The 19,553-nt window shown below is 37.4% G+C and overlaps 1 protein-coding gene across 17 annotated transcripts in view; it reads right to left on the minus strand.

Annotated features, from left to right (window-relative positions):
* Positions 1–19,553, minus strand: part of NRXN1 (neurexin 1) — a 1,148,195-nt gene that overhangs the window by 169,337 nt on the left and 959,305 nt on the right. For all 17 annotated transcript variants that reach the window (XM_032653219.1, XM_032653220.1, XM_032653236.1 and 14 more), the window contains one exon: positions 6,025–6,196. In XM_032653219.1, the coding sequence (XP_032509110.1) occupies positions 6,025–6,196 (172 nt within the window). The remainder of the gene's footprint in view (positions 1–6,024; positions 6,197–19,553) is intronic.

The raw sequence follows: 19,553 nt of genomic DNA on the forward strand, positions 1-19,553 counted from the left end.
ATCAGTTTCCATAAGTGAGTTAGATTTTCACTGCCTTACTTTGTAGGAGGGAAACAAAATTCAGTCACACTCTTCCCGTATCTCTACATTTAACCAAGACAGGGGCAAGTCTTCTATTAAGATACAGTTTTTCTCCCGAATAATACTTAAGAATTCTTATACTTGAATTGTCTAAAGAACCATTCCTCTTCTAGCGACCGAAATCAACTAAGTTTCAAGTGATGTCACTGAGAAATAAATATAAATTAGTAAATATATAAAGTTTGAAATCATGTCAACCTAAAGTTTGCTGCAGGAACAGTAAAACAGTATGATTCATAATGGTTTCCTTAATTTGCTAATAAAGTTTTTAAAGTGAGGTTAAAAAATAATCAGTGCCTACTAATAAGTAATACTATTCAAAAATTTAGTGATAACAAAAACTATGGTTTTTGTAAGAAACTTATTTTTCTTCCACGTGTTACTAGTTTTTAACACTCATACGATAGTTTCGTGTGTATGTGTGTCTGTGTGGGTCAGTAGAAGCAGTAGGCTGTGACATGGACTAATATAGACAGTTATGCTTGACCATGTAAATCATAATGTTTAGTTATGAAGAATATACCTTGCTATGTTGAAGGATACATCTAATGATCTCTCTTCTGTTTGTTTTTTGTCTCCTAGACAGTATAAAGAAAACCACACAGAGCCAGTAGATAGGAGTTTCCAAGTGTAGTTTTGGCACTGCCACTAACTAGCATAGTGATCCTGATCAAATCCATTAGCCTCTCCAAGATTCCTTTTTTTTTTTTTTTTTTTTTTTTTGCGGTACACGGGCCTCTCACCATCGTGGCCTCTCCCATTGCGGAGCACAGCCTCCAGACGCGCAGGCTCAGCGGCCATGGCTCACGGGCCCAGCCGCTCCGCGGCATGTGGGATCTTCCCGGACCGGGGCACGAACCCGTGTTCCCTGCATCGGCAGGCGGACTCTCAACCACTGCGCCACCAGGGAAGCCCCAAGATTCCATTTTATTGTCTGAAAAATGAAGAAGCTGGTAGAGACGATCTTTGAAGTTCCTTCCCTGCTTCAAATTCTATGATTATAAATGAGGTAGATTTTCTCAATTATACCATCCACATAGTAAAAATTCAGTTAAAAAGAAATAAAAATATAAAAATCCTCAAACCAATGGATACTTTAGTACCATATAGGAAACTTTCAATGATGGAGTGGCTTAAATACATAATAATTAATGACTTGAACATAATTAATGACTTGAACTAAAAATCAATCAATTAATCTAAACTAAGTGTGTAGAATTTAAAGGGAAATCATCAATATGACTTTCCCTGAGCCCTGAAATATTTGAAGCGTTTGAAGATGAAAACAAAGTCAAGATTTACAGATAATACCCATAAGATCTTTGAGCCAAATTGAATGGTCATGCGAAAAGCATGAAGTTTTTTGCATGAAAAACTCTCCATGAAGTTTTTCCTTGAGTTATTCCTGTTTCTTTCAAATCTTCCATCCCTAAACTATCTGCTTCGTTACAACACTCCAGATCGCCATTTTCTCTTTTCTTTAAACTCTAATAGCAACTAAACCCTGTACTACTAACTTTGAAGCTAATCCGTTTTATGTGACATTGGCAGGTTTTCAAAATCCTTCTTTGCCTCCCAGATAGACTAAACTCTTAGTAAACAGCAACTATATCTCTGACTTCCCTACTTATTCCTATCACAGGCTTCCATTTCATTGTTACTTAATGCAGTCTAGTGGCCCCACTGCAGCATCAAAACATTGAATAATCAATGGTTACATTGAGAGAGAGAGATAGGGGAACTAAAAAGTAGAAATGACTCTCCTTTTACTCAGTTGTTCACTAGGTCTTCTAATGTATTCTGTATTCAACCTCTTTATTTTCTCACACCCTCACACCTTATCTTAGGCCTTTATCTTTTGATACCTGGGCTTTTTAAAGCTTCCTAATTATTTTCTGTCTCTACCTCTTCCTGCTAATCCCATTAAAACGTAATCTAGCCTTTCAAGACCCAAATCAAATTTCCTATATTTTCTGTAGTCTTGCTAGACTACTCACTCCAAAATGGCTTGTCTTCCTTGGAACCAATTTTCCCTTTTTATTTTTCTTATTCAGAAATTAGCTGAATATGATATGATAACACTTGTATTTTCCCACATAGTATATTTTTAATCTTGAACATTTTTTTACGTATCTCTGTAACAAGATGGTAAGCCTAGGAAGTTCCCTTAATATAGTATGTATTTGTTGATTTGATGTATTAACTTGACAGGAATAAAATGAACATTTGACCCTGTACAGAATAAATAACATCTTTTTGGCATTCTGTGGTAGACAAATGAAGTCAATGGTTTATCTTCGAAGGTAACTGTGGCTTATCTGGAGAAATCTTTAGTCTGGGCTAGTAGAATAATGTTAGGTTAATGTTAGGTTTTGTGGATTAACATCATGAGAAGACGAAGTCTATGTTTGTTGAGAAAGAAAATTTTGTAATTTTCTGTAACTGTAATTAGGAGCAAATCAGGGATTCATGATGCATTATATTCTAGAGCTTTAACTGATAAGCACCAAGAAATGGCTTTCTCGACTTTAAATGGTTTGCAAAATATTATTTCTATACTTTGCTCCATGCACAGAAAATAATGAAAACTGGGTCTGCTATTCAGAAAATTCAATATTTATTCTAACATGTGAACTGTTGAGTTATGAGAATATTTCATACACTCCAGAGGAGCATAAAATCTACCTCTACTAATTAGTTTCTCTATGAAAGCCTTCCAGACAATTACAGGCTAATATCACTGGTCAATGGTTTAGGTAATTTTCATTAAAGGTATAGTGTTGCTACCAGATGAATTGCTTCATATAAAAGCACTTACCACAAAGTCCTACAATGGAAGGTTAAGTGCTATACTTAATTACTAATTTCAATCCCTATTACCTATATTTTGCAGTGCAGGCACTTAAAAAGGAACCAAATATAGTCTGTTGGTTTCCACTTTCCTGATTACAGGATTTAGTGGTAAAAGCACTAGTCCATCTGTTTTTCTAATGAATAACCAAAAAAAAAAAAACAAAACTTTTAAAATAAAAATAGTCATACCACAAACCAATATAAAAGAGATATGCTAGACATTTCTATTGAGCTCATACATAAGATCACTTTGCTGTAAAAACTTTAATCTAGATGACGCATACTTGTAAATTTGTATTCAGTCTTCATGGCATTGTAGCAGATGAAGCTCTGAGAGAAAAAGGTATTTGAAATTTTCATGGCTTATTTCCTACCTCAACATCATGCTGAAATGCTCACAGAGCAGATGATTAATAAAATGCTTGATGACAACCATGGTGACTCCCCTGAGTTCTTTACACATTGATCGTTAACTTTTTATATGTATATATCGAAATTCCTCACAGCTGTTCTAGTTTTCTCAAGGGCAGATTCTGTGTTTTACCCTTGCTTGTATCCTTCAGAATAACTGCAACTTTGTTCACTTTTGATTTATTCATAACACTGAAAATAATTTTTGGTGAAAGGACACTTAGAATCTTTGACTAAATATAAAAGGTGGCATCTAAATTGAGTATTGCTGAAGAGTCATTCCTTAATTATCATGATTTTGCCAGCTTCTGATTTTTAAATATATTTTATATTGTTTCGTATACTGAGCATCCATTTAATTGGTACATAAGACACCGTATGTGTTAAACAACTATTAGTCTAGAAAAAAATATAGAAATATTTGTTGACTTAGTTAATTAACACTGCTCCAATCTCAGCTACTGACATTCAAATTGGACATTAGCATACCACAAAAAGACAGGGATCATGTCTTTTTTGGAGTATGCCTAGAATATAGTATCTGGTATGTGCACAGGTAAAGGGTTGCTAGTCAGATAAAATATATTAAAATAGTGAGGTATAGAAATTTTTAAAAACATAAAATATTGATCCAAGCGCATTAGTGCATTAAAAAACGAGGTTCTGATTATCTATGCTTGGGAAATGCATACTATATTTCTCTTCTAGAGATTCATTATGGTATTAATATAACAAAATACAAGCATAGATATTTTTAACTTAGTTAACCCAGAATTTCCCAAACTAACTTGAGAGTGGGACTTCCTCTCTCCTCTCATAAGTCACCATTAACATTCTCTAGAATAGGGCACTTAAAGATACTAGTTTGGAAGTATAAGAGTGAAAAGTTACTCAACTAAGATAATTTTAAAGAATTAACTGGTGAAACAAAGCTAGGCTTCAAGAGGCAACTGTCACACTGTAACAGTAACAGGATTTATCATTTTACATGGTCGGGTTCACCGTTCACGGATGACGACACCCCAGGAGCAGGGTCTAGATCTCATCCTACTTTATATCTTCAGTGGTGCCCAGTGCAATGAGTTCCTCTCAGTAAATAGGTATTGATTAATTTGGATTTTAGGAAATTCACCAGTTTACATTTCTGTTGTTTCACTAAGGCTGCATTTATCATAAAAATTACATTTCTACTAGGATTCAGTACATGCAATAAGGGATGAGCAGGGGCTATGCAGCACTCTATACATATTTAAGTTACTTTCTTTCCAGATCTTCCATTCCTTAGTCTTATTAAAGTTGGTAACAAAAGGTGTGCATTCTTGTAATTGTAGTTTAAAACCGGGATAATTCCAAGGACGTCAATTCAGCAAATATTTATTGAGTGTCTACTATTTGCCAGTATTATAAAAGGCACTGGGCTTATTATTAACGTGCTTGCTTCTGAATTTTGTCATAGAGCAGGGTATTTTTTTTTATTACATTTAATTCAGCAAATACTTGTAAAGCACCAGATTTACAGAAGAGGTTTGAAATGTGGCTTGAAGATGTAGATGCTGTGAATTATAAAAGGTACAAAAGGGTATCACAGACATTTCATTCCATAATTGTGCATAAGTAGTACTAAAAAAATTGATCTTTATTTAGTAAGTTAGTTACTTCCTCGAAATATTTCTTTCAAGAAACAAATACTGTAATAGAGAAATTTATATATAAATTTTGGTAATCATTTTTATTGTGCAAAATAAAAATTTCTTTTTATAATCTTTCTTTATACTAATCTTTCTTTATCTTTCTATACACAGATAAATGAGACTGATGTTTTTAGTAACCTCTTTTGTACTAAAATATGGAAAGGATAATAATTTCAGTAAAATACCTTTGGACTTTTGATTTGGATTTTACTTTAAAATAGGATTTTAAAAATTGAGAATATATGCAATCACAAGTAACACTGGTTTAAGTTTCTAATCTACTGCCTTTGTTTCAATAACAGTACTGACAAAACTCATTAATGATGAACAGGATAATTTTTATTTTATCAATAATAGCTTGGCATACATTTTATAGACTTGAAATGACTAATACTACTAGTGTCACAGAATCTTTGCGAAACCCCATGGTTATATGACAGTGAAAACAAATTTCATTTACTTACATGTTCTTATAACTGCTGTTTTATGGTACTATATATAGTTCCTTTACTATTTCTCTGTTTGTCCCGTGGTCCTCCTGCAGCTTTCATGAGTTTCAGCTATGTACCACCATCAAAGGAACTCTCCTATTTTCTTTCAGAGAAAAATGGTATGATACTCCCTCTCTCAGGTTTAAATTTTAACTTTGTTACTTTTGACAAAGCCTTTCCTTTGTTCAAATGCAAGAATCCAGTTAACAAAGAGCTTTGACATGTTGTGCCTTTTATGTGTGCATTTTTCTGGTTTCACTGATGTCCCGAATTTTGCAAACGATAACGTGTGCCTTCGAGTTCGCCTATAAAATGCCATTTGTACACTGTATCAAGAATAGTTTAGGACAGCATTACATTCACATGACTCTAAAATCTGATAAATACTTGACGGTTTCTCCGAAAACCCAAAATTGGGTGAAACGGACGAAAACAATGCTTCGTTTTCCAGTTTGTTTTTCATAAAATCTTCCCCCGATACACATTCACTGGCTTACCTGCAGGGTAGCGCTCAATCACTGGCCAGCTGTCCACCTGTAACGTGGCATTGCCACCACTCCTCGTGAAACGGACTACATGGTATTTCCCATCGTTAATGATTGCATTGGACTCTTCGATGGCGATGTCATCTGTCCCAACATTAAATTTAACTCCGATTTTTCCTTGATGCTGGAAGGGAGGAGGGGAGTAAAAAGAGTTATATGAAGTTGTGCTGATTCATCATCATTTAATAAGAATTACATACAGGGTATTGCTCAAAAACACGCTTCAGAACCACAGCTGCTTTCCTCCGATTTTACTTCTGAAAAGCTCCGGCAAGGTTCTTGACATTTGGATAAAGATGAAGCTTCTCTTTCATGGATAATTGATATTCCAAAAGACATGCTTTCAAGAGAATTGAGCTGCCTTCTTCCCAGAGGCTGCCACAGACAAGGCACACAGCTGCCTGTGTTAAAGGATATACTTTCATGTTCTTTAACATAGCTCCTTTAATCCACGCCTTCCATTTCACAAGAAAAATGAGGCTTGAAATTCTCCCTTTTAATAACTGGTGAAATCAGAGCAATGAAGTCTATTTCTAAACACAAAGTGGACAAAAGCTCACAATATAGAAAATCACTCTACAGGGTATGGGCACACAGACAGGCATTTAATGAGTACAATCATTATTCACACACACAAAAATCATCAGATGCTAAGAATCTGAAATTCACTGAATTTCTTTATTTTGCAGATGATGAAACTATGACACAGGAAGGCGCAATGAGTTGTTCAAGGTCATATAACTAAATAGAGGGGTGCTAGAGTTAGAATTCAGTTCCCTCATTCTTCATTTATACCTAAGCTAAGATGAAGTTAAGATATGGGTATCTAAAAGTAACTACCTCTCTGAATTATGCAAAGCAACATTCTAAGTGCAAAGCTTGTGGCTGTTAACTTTATAATTTCATAATACAAGGCAGCAAAGAGAAACATGTGCTTATGTCCTCTGGCTTTGAGAAGCCTTCTCTAACAGCAGGGCTGTCAACTCTACCATAATAAGTTCAGCTGGTTTTTAAAGCATGTGGATCTGCCCTTAATCAGTAGCACAGAATACTTGCACTGTGGGCCCTTGTCAGAGTACATAACCTCAAACTGTCTGCAGCTCACCTTTCATCAAGCCTCAGCTGAGAGGAACGACATGGGGGAAAAGGGATATAAAGGACATATGGTCCATCCATTCCTGCAGAAATTTAAAATCAGAATCTCAGAAACCAGAAGATTTGGACCACATCCTCTTGACCTCTTGCTGGATTCTCATCATTGAACTAAGCAGCATGGCATGAGTTTACACTGAGGGTTATTGTAAAAGAAAAAAATCGTGTATAACACTGCATTAATTGAAGGGAAGTATTTGAAGATGTTGTTTGGGACACTGATCTTGTCACTGTCCCCTTCTATATGTCTTCTTCCTGGTTCTTAGTGTCCATAAAAGATCTCTTTCTTATAACAGGTTAGTATGGTTTTTATTTTTGTGTGTTTTGATTTGTTTTGGGCTTGATGAACAATATGACTTAAAATCACATTTCCTTTCTGACTGGTTATTAGGAAACTCAGAGTCAAAGTGAGTAGGGAAATTTTACAAGCTGCATAGACCCCTGCTATACTGTTTTCCCCTGGGCTTATTTTTATTTTCTACCATATTTCTCAAGATCCTTTTTTTTAAATATATGTCATTGTAAGGCATTTCGGTTTTTGGTAGATTGATTCAGATGACAACTAAACAACAGGATTCCAATAAACACTAACCTCTTATCCAAGGGCCTATAAAGACATTTTTAGACATCTTTTTAGCATAGGTCTTTGGTGCAAGCACTCATTATTTTTTCACTTTGGTAGAATTCCTATTTGCTCATTTTCAGTAAAATATTTAACATGGCATATTTATATTTTAACACATATGTGATGTAACTCCACAGGAAATTTTTTAAGAATCTTATTTAAGAGGTTTATTATCTTTATTTAAACAACACTTCTATAGTGTTCTAAGCGCTTTACAAATACTAACTCTGGTATCTCTCCTAACAGCCCCAGGAAAGAGGTGCTATTTTATCTGCATTTGACATACGAGGAAACTGAAGCAGAGTGACTAAGTAACTTGGCTAAGGTCATGCAGCTAGAAACAGAAAAGCTGTGATTCAAACCCAGCCAGTCGGGCTCCAGAGGTTGAGTTCCCACTCATTACACTAGGCTGAATTTTAGTAATATTGGGTCATCCTCTAGCTGCAGTTAGCAGATTTGGTAAATCTGGTTGTTCTTTGTTACCTGTTTCATCTTTCTGGTTAGCACCACGGAGCCTCTTATTATGCTTTGCAGATTGTATGTATCAATCAATGCGTGCTTAAAATAATTTTATAGAGGATAGTAAGCAACTGATATGTGGACATAATAGGATGCTAAAATGGACTCTTTTTGTCTCAGTTTCAGCTGCAATCCTGAGATACCAATAAGTAAAAAGCAAACAAACACAGATTTCTACTTCCATTTTACAAAATGAGGTACAAGATTGCCTAAGCCAGACTTGCAAAGAAGAGCACTGAAAACTGCTTTTGAGACCCTGAATTAATAACTTATTTGCAGCCCTTATTAAAGAGGCAAGAAAGACCAAGAAGCGATTGATAATTAGAAGAGGATTTTTGAATGTGATGTGATGTGCACGTACCGCCAAGGTAGAAGGTTACTTTTCCCTTATCTTAGGGGTGCACAGGAAAGGGACTTTAATGGAACATGTCAGAAAGTTTGATACTTGTCTCCTGGAACTTGGGGCAGTTGTTGGGGTACTCAGCAACCCCAGTTGCCCTTGCCTGGGATTTGACGCTTGCCTGACAAACCTTCAAGGGGAGAGACTGAGACTGGCTGGTGCTCTGATGGCAGTGCAAGAAGTTATTACTGCACCAGGGCTCACCTGTACATTAGTTTGTTAGAAGGAACATGTGAGCGCTATACATGGACCATGGGTTAGAGAGCCAGCACTGAATTATGTTGTATTCTACCCAAGAGGTCCCCTGCGGAGAGAGGTGGTGAGTAGTTAAGACAACTCAAGAGAAAGAACCTGGAGTTGCAGTGATGGGTGCCCAGGGACTGAGGCGGAAATCCTAAATGACCATCTGAAGGATGTGGTTAAGAGAACTAAAAAAAGCCCACCAAAATGCCCCCCAAGAGTGCCCCTCAGTGTCAATCTTAAGCATGGGCTAAGCACAGCTAGACAGTTACTATTGTATTCGCCAAGTAAGATCATTTCTGCCCCTTATCTCCTCTTCTCCTGCTTCATCCCTGGAGGAGTCAAGGAGAAGAAGAGTAAACATCGTGTAAACAAGAGGATAAACAACCCTGTTCCCTCACCCACTGCAAGTGGCAGCTCTAAGGCAGCCCAAGCAGGGGTAAAGGGGTAAGGGACTGGCTTTAACTGAAGTTGTATTTATTATTACAAAGGAGTAAGCTGAAATTACTTATGTCTAAACATGAACAGATGATTTTTTTTTTTATTATCTAAAAATGACCAAGGTAGTGTTGAGACATTTCCTAGACTTTGCTGGGGTCAGGAAGAAATATTTGACAGAACAGGTTTAAATTCCTGTTGCAAGCTAGGAATCAGCTCTTTCGCCGTAACAAGTACACGGAGATATTTGTTACTCTAGAGCTGATTGTTTCACTGTCTCTTCTATTACAGTCATACATCTTATCCCAGGACAGATGGAAAGAAATTCTTCAAGTTTCCTACGTGTTCTGATAGGAAGGCTATAGTAGGCTATTTTCATCAGAGTTCTAATCAGTAAGGAGTTTCAAGTTCTGTGAATAGACGCATTACAATGCTAAAGATACAAAATGCACCGAACTCTGAAAAAGAGTCTTTTACCTTATCCGGAAATGTTTCTGCAATATGAAATGTAAAATGCTTATTTTCTAGGGTAAAGAAATGCCCAGATTTCTCAGGGCTTCATTTCTTGCAACACAGTAAAACAAACTATTAAGAAACAGTGAGAATTGCTGATACTTGGAAAGCTTCTGACTTTTAAATGATGCCCATCTTTCCCTGCATATGTTGATTCTTCAACTTCCAACATCTTTAACATCTCATGGATTCAAACTCCAGAGTCAGCTAGACCAGAACTGAATATCACCAAAGTAGGCTCAGACAATAGACTGTACCCTAACTCAGACATTATTTACCCCACCCCAGGCTGCATCAAGTCCTTGAGAAACAACTTAAGCATAAATAATAGCCAATGGGCCAATTTTTTCCCCTAAAAACAAATAAATTAAAAAAGGCATATAAACTATAAAATATTAATATCAAGCATGTTTAAAGGACCAAAATTTATAAATCCATTCAGAAACTGTAAATATTCTCAAAACACATCCCTCCCATATTGACAGGATAGCAAGTCATTTCAATTATATAAACAAAACTTGCTAAACTTTCTTGCCAATAGATAATTACAATTTAAAAGAATTCATTTCAAATTCTTATTCTCTGGGATTAAATGTGACTGTCCCTGGCAAATTCTCATGACATTGCATTAGCAAAACCAGCAGTAATTTCACTGGACATGTACTGATTTTTCAACTTTGTGTCTTCCTTGAAATAGACAACTGGCTCACACCATAATTTCAAAAATCTATTATGAGACTATCAGTAACGAGGCATTTATAATTTAATGAAGTCTTTCCATGGATTCATTAAATAAATAGTGACAAAGGTAATTACTGATTTTTTCACAAAAGCTCATTTCAGAATAAGGATTATATTATTAGACCAAGTTAAAAGGAAAAATGAAAGATGACACCGGAAAGGAACTTGAAAGTTTTAGCAAGTGACACCATAGTTAATGCATCTCTTAATTCCATCTGCAATCACATATTCATTGGAAAAATACTTGTTTTAACAAAGATCAAGATTTAATGGTATACTCAGTATCTTGGGCATACTTCAAGTAGGATGTTTGTGTGTTAGAGATGCGGATATATTTCAATTTATATGCATTCGAAACAGATAAAACAGAATACACATATATAAAGCTTTAGCTCGTGTACGGCATGCACATATGTCCACTGCTTCTTCTCCCCTACTCTGGGGTTGTTATGAAGAAGCGTTTGGCTCAACTATGTCCAGGAAAACAGTAAAAAGTGAAAAATTGTCTTTTTTGTTGTTCATTTATTTATCATACTCTTAGAGTATCACTAAGCAAGTGAACAAGTGTGCCACCCAGGATGGCATGTAGATTAGCAAGGAGGCTTGTTTATGGTCTATAAGCTTCTTTTGTGCAACATGATACAGTTCTATACTCCAGGGCCCCCCTTTAGAGAAAACTTGACGACGTCTTCAAATGCACTCAATGCTCGCGCTCATTGCCGAGTACAGAACAACTCTCATGGTCCAAGTCTACATTGTCAACTGAAGTCGGAGTCAGGCTGAGTGTTATGTTTTGCCCTTCCAGAGACTAACCCTCATCAAGAAACAGAGGTTTTAAGGCTGAAGGGGACTCTGGGGCCTCTAGTCGCTATTGCCGGGAGTAAGTGACACTGCAGAGCACCAGAGTCAGAGAGCCGCCTGTTCTCTCACCTCAGTACAAACACACTGATTCAGATCATTGCTAATTTAACCCCAAAACATTTCCAAATGAATGACTTAGGGGTCCTGCTGGCTGGTAGAGATTGTGTTTACCAATCTAGATGGGCCATAATGTCAAGAAGTAGTTTGGGTCCAGTTATTTTAACCTGGCACTGAGCTGGAAACGCAATCTTTCCCCCCAAAAGAAACCTCACACCATTGCAAAAACAAGAGGTTACTGCTCCCATCTTCCATTTTCCCTACTGATTTATACCTTTTTATTCATTCAGCTAATAAATAAAAATTGAATAATAAGAATTCTGCATTTGCTAAGTGTGTAGACAATACAAACATGTAAGTGTCTTCTCTGCCCTTCAGGAAGTTTTCAGTCAAATTGAGAAGATAAATCATGCATGCAAATATTCACACCCACAAAAGAGTTAAGGGATTGGTAGCAGCACTGTTGGGGAGGGTTCCAAAAGTTCTCAGGGAGCCTCCGACTGTGTGGCTAGCGTTTGGACGGCTGTAATACAGCCAGTGGATCCCAAAGATACCCAGGGACATAGAAGATATGTTCTCTCTGTCCCCCGTCTCTCTTTCTAGGCCCTACATACCAGAGGGCTCACCAGGTACCAGGAACTGAAAAACATACCAAGTATCTACCTGAAACTCCCAGCTGACCTAAAAGTTAAGTGCTACATTTCCCATCTGCTCAGAGAGTTTAAATAATGTGCCCCGACTCATATAGCTGATAAATATCAGTACTGGAACCTCACCAAGTTGGAGGGATTTTGTAAAAAAGAATGTCTTCAACTGTGTCCATGTTCCAGAAGATCTTGAAACCAAGGCATGCTCAGAGAATGGAGTTAAGAGTAGGGCTACTGAAAAGTACACCTTTCTTTTTAACTGATTACATTTCATAGCACCACACAATAAGGAACTAGAAGTGGCTGAGATCTAGGGTGATACCACCTTAGAAACATCTTGTTTAGGGTCATACATTCTAAGAAAATAGTATTTTCATTTTCTCATCAAATCTTCATTAAGGACAGTATACCTTTTTTATTATATCCCCATTCTTGGGAATGCTATATAGCTCCTTTGATTCCATGAAACTATATCCTGACAATGACATCACTCTCCTGGAGGCTGGGTACATCACTCATCTCTTGGTCCTCAGACTGTCTAATAAAACTTTGTAAGTTCACAACAGTCCTCCCTTACACCTGGTTTTAGGTGTTAGTTCTTATGTACCTGTTTTAACTCCTCAACCATATTATAAAGAGCTTGAGAGTAGGAAACAAGACTGACTTATTCCATATTATATCCTTCACAGCACTTTGTGGACTACCTCTACATTTGTAATTTTCCAAAACTCTTTCACATACACATTCTTTTTTTAGTTGAAATCTAATTCACCTATCATAAAATTTGCCCTTTTAAACTATACACTTCAGTGGTTTTAGAACATTCATGAGGTTCTGCAACCATCACCACTATTTATTTATTTATATAAATTTATTTGTTTATTTATTTTTGGCTGTGTTGGGTCTTTGTTTCTGTGCGACGTCTTTCTCTACTTGCGGCGAGCGGGGGCTCCAAACGCACAGGCTCAGTAGTTATGGCTCACGGGGCCAGTTGCTCCGCGGCATGTGGGATCTTCCCAGACCAGGGCTCGAACCCGTGTCCCCTGCATTGGCAGGCAGATTCTCAACCAGGGAAGCCCCCATCACCACTAATTAAATCCAGAACGTTTTCATCATGCTGCAATTTTCTTTTGATGAGATAATGCATATAAAGTTCTTAGCACACCTAATGGCCACTCAGCACCTGTGAGCTCTATTATTGTTTTTTTTTGAATTTTATTTTATTTATTTTTAATACAGCAGGTTCTTATTAGTTATCCATTTAATACATATTAGTATACATATGTCAATCCCAATCTCCCAATTCATCACAACACTACCACCACTCCTGCTGCTTTTCCCCCTTGGTGTCCATACATTTGTTCTCTACATCTGTGTCTCGATTTCTGCCCTGCAAACTGGTTCATCTGTACCATTTTTCTAGGTTCCACATATATGTGTAAATATACGATATTTGTTTTTCTCTTTCTGACTTACTTCACTCTGTATAACAGTCTCTAGATTCATCTATGTCTCTACAAATGACCCCATTTCATTCCTTTTTATGGCTGAGTAATATTCCATTGTATATATGTACCACTTCTTCTTTATCCATTCATCTCTCGATAGGCATTTAGGTTGCTTCCATGACCTGGCTATTGTAAATAGTGCTGCAATGAACATTGGGGTACATGTGTCTTTTTGAATTATGGTTTTCTCTGGGTATATGCCCAGTAGTGGGATTGCTGGGTCATAAGGTAATTCTAGTTTTAGTTTTTTAAGGAACTTCCCAACTGTTCTCCATAGTGGCTGTATCAATTTACATTCCCACCAACAATGCAAGAGGGTTCCCTTTTCTCCACACCCTCTCCAGCATTTGTTGTTTGTAGATTTTCTGATGAGGCCCATTCTAACTGGCGTGAGGTGATACCTCCTTAAAGTTTTGATTTGCATTTCTCTAATAATTAGTGATGTTGAGCACCTTTTCATGTGCTTCTTGGTCATCTGTATGTCTTCTTTAGAGAAATGGCTATTTAGGTCTTCTGCCCATTTTTGGACACGGTTGTTTGTTTTTTTTAATATTGAGCTGCATGAACTCTTTATATGTTTTGGAGATTAATCCTTTGTCTGTTGATTCGTATGGAAATATTTTCTCCCATTCTGAGGGTTGTCTTGTTTATGGTTTCCTTTGCTGTGCAAAAGCTTTGAAGTTTCATTAGGACCCATTTGTTTATTTTTGTTTTTATGTCCATTACTCTAGGAGGTGGATCAAAAAAAGATCTTGCTGTGATTTATGTCAAAGAGTGTTCTCCTAGGTTTTCCTCTAAGAGTTTTACAGTGTCCGCTCTTACATTTAGGTCTCTAATCCATTTTGAGTTTATTTTTGTGTATAGTGTTAGGGGGTGTTCTAATTTCATTCTTTTACACGTAGCTGTCCAGTTCTCCCAGCACCACTTATTGAAAAGACTGTCTTTTCTCCATTGTATATCCTTGCCTCCTTTGTCATAGATTAGTTGACCATAGGTGTGTGGGTTTATCTCTGGGCTTTCTATACTGTTCCATTGATCTATATTTCTGTTTTTGGGTCAGTACCATTACTATAGGTTTGTAGAATAGTCTGAAGACAGGGAGTCTGATTCCTCCAGCTCCGTTTTTTTCCCTCAAGACTTCTTTGGCTATTCGGGGTCTTTTGTGTCTCCATACACATTTTAAGCTCTTTTGTTCTACTTCGGTAAAAAATACCATTGGTAATTTGATAGGGATTGCATTGAATCTGTATGTTGCTTTGGGTAGTATAGTCATTTTCACAATATTGATTCTTCCAATCCAAGAACATGGTATATCTCTCCATCTGTTGGTATCATCTTTAATTTCTTTCATCAGTGTCTTACTGTTTTCTGCATACAGGTCTTTTGTCTCCCTAGGTAGGTTTATTCCTAGGTACTTTATTCTTTTTGTTGCAATGGTAAATATGAGTGTTTCCTTAATTTCTCTTTCAGATTTTTCATCATTAGTGTATAGGAATGCAAGAGATTTCTGTGCATTAATTTTATATCATGCTACTTTACCAAATTCATTGATTAGCTCTAGTAGTTTTCTGGTGGCATCTTTAGGATTCTCTATGTATAGTATCATGTCATCTGCAAACAGTGACAGTTTTACTTCTTCTTTTCCAATTTGTATTCCTTTTATTTCCTTTTCTTCTCTGATTGCCGTAGCTAGGACTTCCAAAACAACTTTTAATGATCGTGGTAAGAGTGGATATCCTTGTCTTGTTCTTGATCTTAGAGGAAATGTTTTCAGTTTTTCACCATTGAGAATGATGTCTGCTGTGGGTTTGTACTATATGTCCTTTATTAAGTTGAGGTAGGTTCCCTCTATACCCACTTTCCGGAGAGTTTTTGTCATAAATTGGTGTTGAATTTTGTCAAAAGCTTTTTCTGCATCTATTGAGATTATCATATGGTTTTTATTCTTCAATTTGTTAATATGGTGTATCACATTGATTGATTTGCGTATACTGAAGAATCCTTGCATCCCTGGGATAAATCCCACTTGATCACAGTGTATGATCCTTTTAATGTGTTGTTGGATTCTGTTTGCTAGTATTTTGTTGAGGATTTTTATTTTTTATTTTTGCGGTACACGGGCCTCTCACTGTTGTGGCCTCTCCCGTTGTGGAGCACAGGCTCTGGACGCACAGGCCCAGCAGCCATGGATCATGGGCCCAGCCGCTCTGCGGCATGTGGGATCCTCCCAGACCGGGGCACGAACCTGCATCCCCTGTATTGGCAGGCGGACCCTCAACCACTGCGCCACCAGGGAAGCCCTGTCGAGGATTTTTGCATCTATATTCATCAGTGATATTGGTCTGTAATTTTCTTTTTTTGTAGTATCTTTGTCTGGTTTTGGTATCAGGGTGATGGTGGCCTCGTAGAATAAGTTTGGGAGTGTTCATTCCTCTGCAATTTTTTGGAAGAGTTTGAGGAGGATGGGTGTTAGCTCTTTTTTAAATGTTTGATAGAATTCATCTGTGAAGCCATCTGGTCATGGACTTTTGTTTGTTGAAAGATTTTTAATCACAGTTTCAATGTTATTACTTGTGATTTGTCTGTTTATATTTTCTATTTCTTCCTGGTTCAGTCTTGGAAGGTTATACCTTTCTAAGAATTTGTCCATTTCTTCCAGCTTGTCCATTTTATTGGCATAGAGTTGCTTGTGGAAGTCTCTTAGGATGCTCTGTATTTCTGTGGTGTCTGTTGTAACTTCTCCTTTGTCATTTCTAATTTTATTGATTTGAATCCTCTCCTACTTTCTCTTGATGATTCTGGCTAACGGTTTATCAATTTTGTTTATCTTCTCAAAGAATCAGCTTTTAGTTTTACTGATCTTTGCTATTGTTTTCTTTGTTTCTATTTCATTTATTTCTGATGTTTATTTCTTTCCTTCTACTAACTTTGGGTTTTGTTTGTTTTTCTTTCTCTAGTTCCTTTAGGTGTAAGACTAGATTGTTTATTTGAGATTTTTCTTGTTTCTTGAAGTAGGGTTGTATTGCTATTAACTTCCCTCTTAGAACTGCTTTTGCTGCATCCCATAGGTTTTGGATCCTCCTGTTTTTATTGTCATTTGTCTCTAGGCATTTTTTGATTTCCTCTTTGATTTCTTCAGTGATCTGTTGGTATATAGCAATGAATTGTTTAGCTTCCATGTGTTTGTGTTTTTTATGTTTCTTTCCCTGTAATTGGTTTCTAATCTCATAGCGTTGTGGTCAGAAAAGATGCTTGATACGATTTCAATTTTCTTAAATTTACTGAGGCTTGATTTGTGACCCAAGATATGATCTATCCTGGAGAATGTTCCGTGTGCCCTTGAGAAGAAAGTGTAATCTGCTGTTTTTGGATGGAATGTCGTATAAATATCAATTAAAACTACCTGGTCTATTACATCATTTAAAGCTTGTGTTTCCTTATTAATTTTCTGTTTGGATGATCTGTCCATTGGTGTAAGTGAGATGTTAAACTCCCCACTATTATTGTGTTACTGTCGATTTCCTCTTTTATAGCTGTAGCAGTTGCCTTATGTATTGAGGTGCTCCTATGTTGGGTGCATATATATTTAGAATTGTTATATCTTCTTCTTGGATTGATCCCTTGATTATTATGCAGTGTTCTTCCTTGTTTCTTGTAACATTCTTTATTTTAAAGTCTATTTTATCTTATATGAGTATTGCTACTCCAGCTTCCTTTTGATTTCCATTTGCATGGAATATCTTTTTCCACCCCCTCACTTTCAGTCTGTATATGTCCCTAGGTCTGAAGTGGGTCTCTTGCAGACAGCAATATATATGAGTTTTGTTTTTGTATCCATTCAGCAAGCCTGTGTCTTTTGCTTGCAGCATTTAATCTATTCATGTTTAAGGTAATTATCGATATGTATGCTCCTATGACCATTTTAATTGTTTTGGGTTTGTTTTCGTAGGTCCTTTTCCTCTCTTGTGTTTCCCACTTAGAGAAGTTCCTTTAGCATTTGTTGTAGAGCTGGTTTGGTGGTGCTGAATTCTCTTAGCTTTTGCTTGTCTGTAAAGCTTTTGATTTCTCCATCAACTCTGAATGAGATCCTTGCTGGGTAGAGTAATCTTCGTTGTAGGTTCTTCCCTTTCATCACTTTAAGTATATCATGTCACTCCCTTCTGGCTTGTAGAGTTTCTGCTGAGAAATCAGCTGTTAACCTTATGGGAGTTCCCTTGTATATTATTTGTCATTTTTCCCTTGCTGCTTTCAATAATTTTTCTTTGTCTTTAATTTTTGCCAATTTGATTACTATGTGTCTCAGCATGTTTCTCCTAGGGTTTATCCTGTATGGGACTCTCTGTGCTTCCTTGACTTGGGTGGCTATTTCCTTTCCCATGTTAAGGCAATTTTTAACTATAATCTCTTTAAATATTTTCTCAGGTCCTTTCTCTCTCTTCTCCTTCTGGGACCCCTATAATGGGAATGTTGTTGCATTTAATGTTATCCCAGAGGTCTCTTAGGCTGTCTTCATTTCTTTTCATTCTTTTTTCTTTATTCTGTTCCACAGCAGTGAATTCCACCATTCTGTCTTCCCTTATCCGTTCTTCTGCCTCAGCTATTCTGCTATTGATTCCTTCTAGTGTAGTTTAAATTTCAGTTATTGTATTGTCCATCTCTGTTTGTTTGTTCTTTAGTTCTTCTAGGTCTTTGTTAAACATTTCTTACATCTTCTCGATCTTTGCCTCCATTCTTTTTCTGAGACCCTGGATCATCTTCACTATCCTTATTCTGAATTCTTTTTGTAGAAAGTTACCTATCTTCACTTTATTTAGTTGTTTTCCTGGGGTTTTATCTTGTTCCTTCATCTGGTACATAGCCCTCTGCCTTTTCATCTTGTCTACCTTTCTGTGAATGTGGTGTTTGTTCCAGAGGCTGCAGGTTGTAGTTCTTGCTTCTGCTCTCTACCCTCTGGTGGATGAGGCTGTCTAAGAGGCTTGTGCAAGTTTCTCTATGGGAGGGACTCATGGTGGGTAGAGCTGGCTGTTGCTCTTGTGGGCAAAGCTCAGTAAAACTTTAATCCGCTTGTCCGCTGATGGGTGGGGATGGGTTCCTTTCCTGTTGGTTGTTTGCCCTGAAGCAACCCAACACTGGAGCCTACCCAGGCTCTTTGCTGGGGCTAATGGTGGACTCTGGGAGGGCTCACGCCAAGGAGTACTTACCAGAACTTCTGTTGTCAGTGTCCTTTTTCCCACGGTGAGACACAGCCACCCCCCCCAACCCCCGCAGGAGACCCTCCAACACTAGCAGGTAGGTCTGGTTCAGTCTCCTATGGGGTCACTGCTCCTTCCCCTTGGTCCTGATGTGCACACACAAACTGCCTCCCCCAGTCCTGTTGAAGTCCTGCAATCAAATCCCGCTAGCCTTCAAAGTCTGATAATATAGGAATTCCTCCTCCCATTGCCGGACCCCCAGATTGGGAAAGTCTGACACAGGGCTCAGAACCTTCACTCTAGTGGGTGGACTTTTGTGGTATAAGTGTTCTCCAGTTTGTGAGTCACCCACCCAGCAGTTATGGGATTTGATTTTACTGTGATTGCGCCCCTCCTACCATCTCATTGTGGCTTCTCCTTTGTCTTTGGATGTGGGGTATCACTTTTGGTGAGTTCCAGTGTCTTCCTGTCAATGCTTGTTCAGCAGTTAGTTGTGATTCTGGTGCTCTTGCAAGAGGGAGTGAGAGCACGTCCTTCTACTGTGTCATTGTCCAAGTCCTCTTCATCCTCTGACTAGCAGTCCACGAT

Source organism: Phocoena sinus, chromosome 13, assembly GCF_008692025.1.
Source record: "Phocoena sinus isolate mPhoSin1 chromosome 13, mPhoSin1.pri, whole genome shotgun sequence".
NCBI lineage: Eukaryota > Metazoa > Chordata > Mammalia > Artiodactyla > Phocoenidae > Phocoena > Phocoena sinus.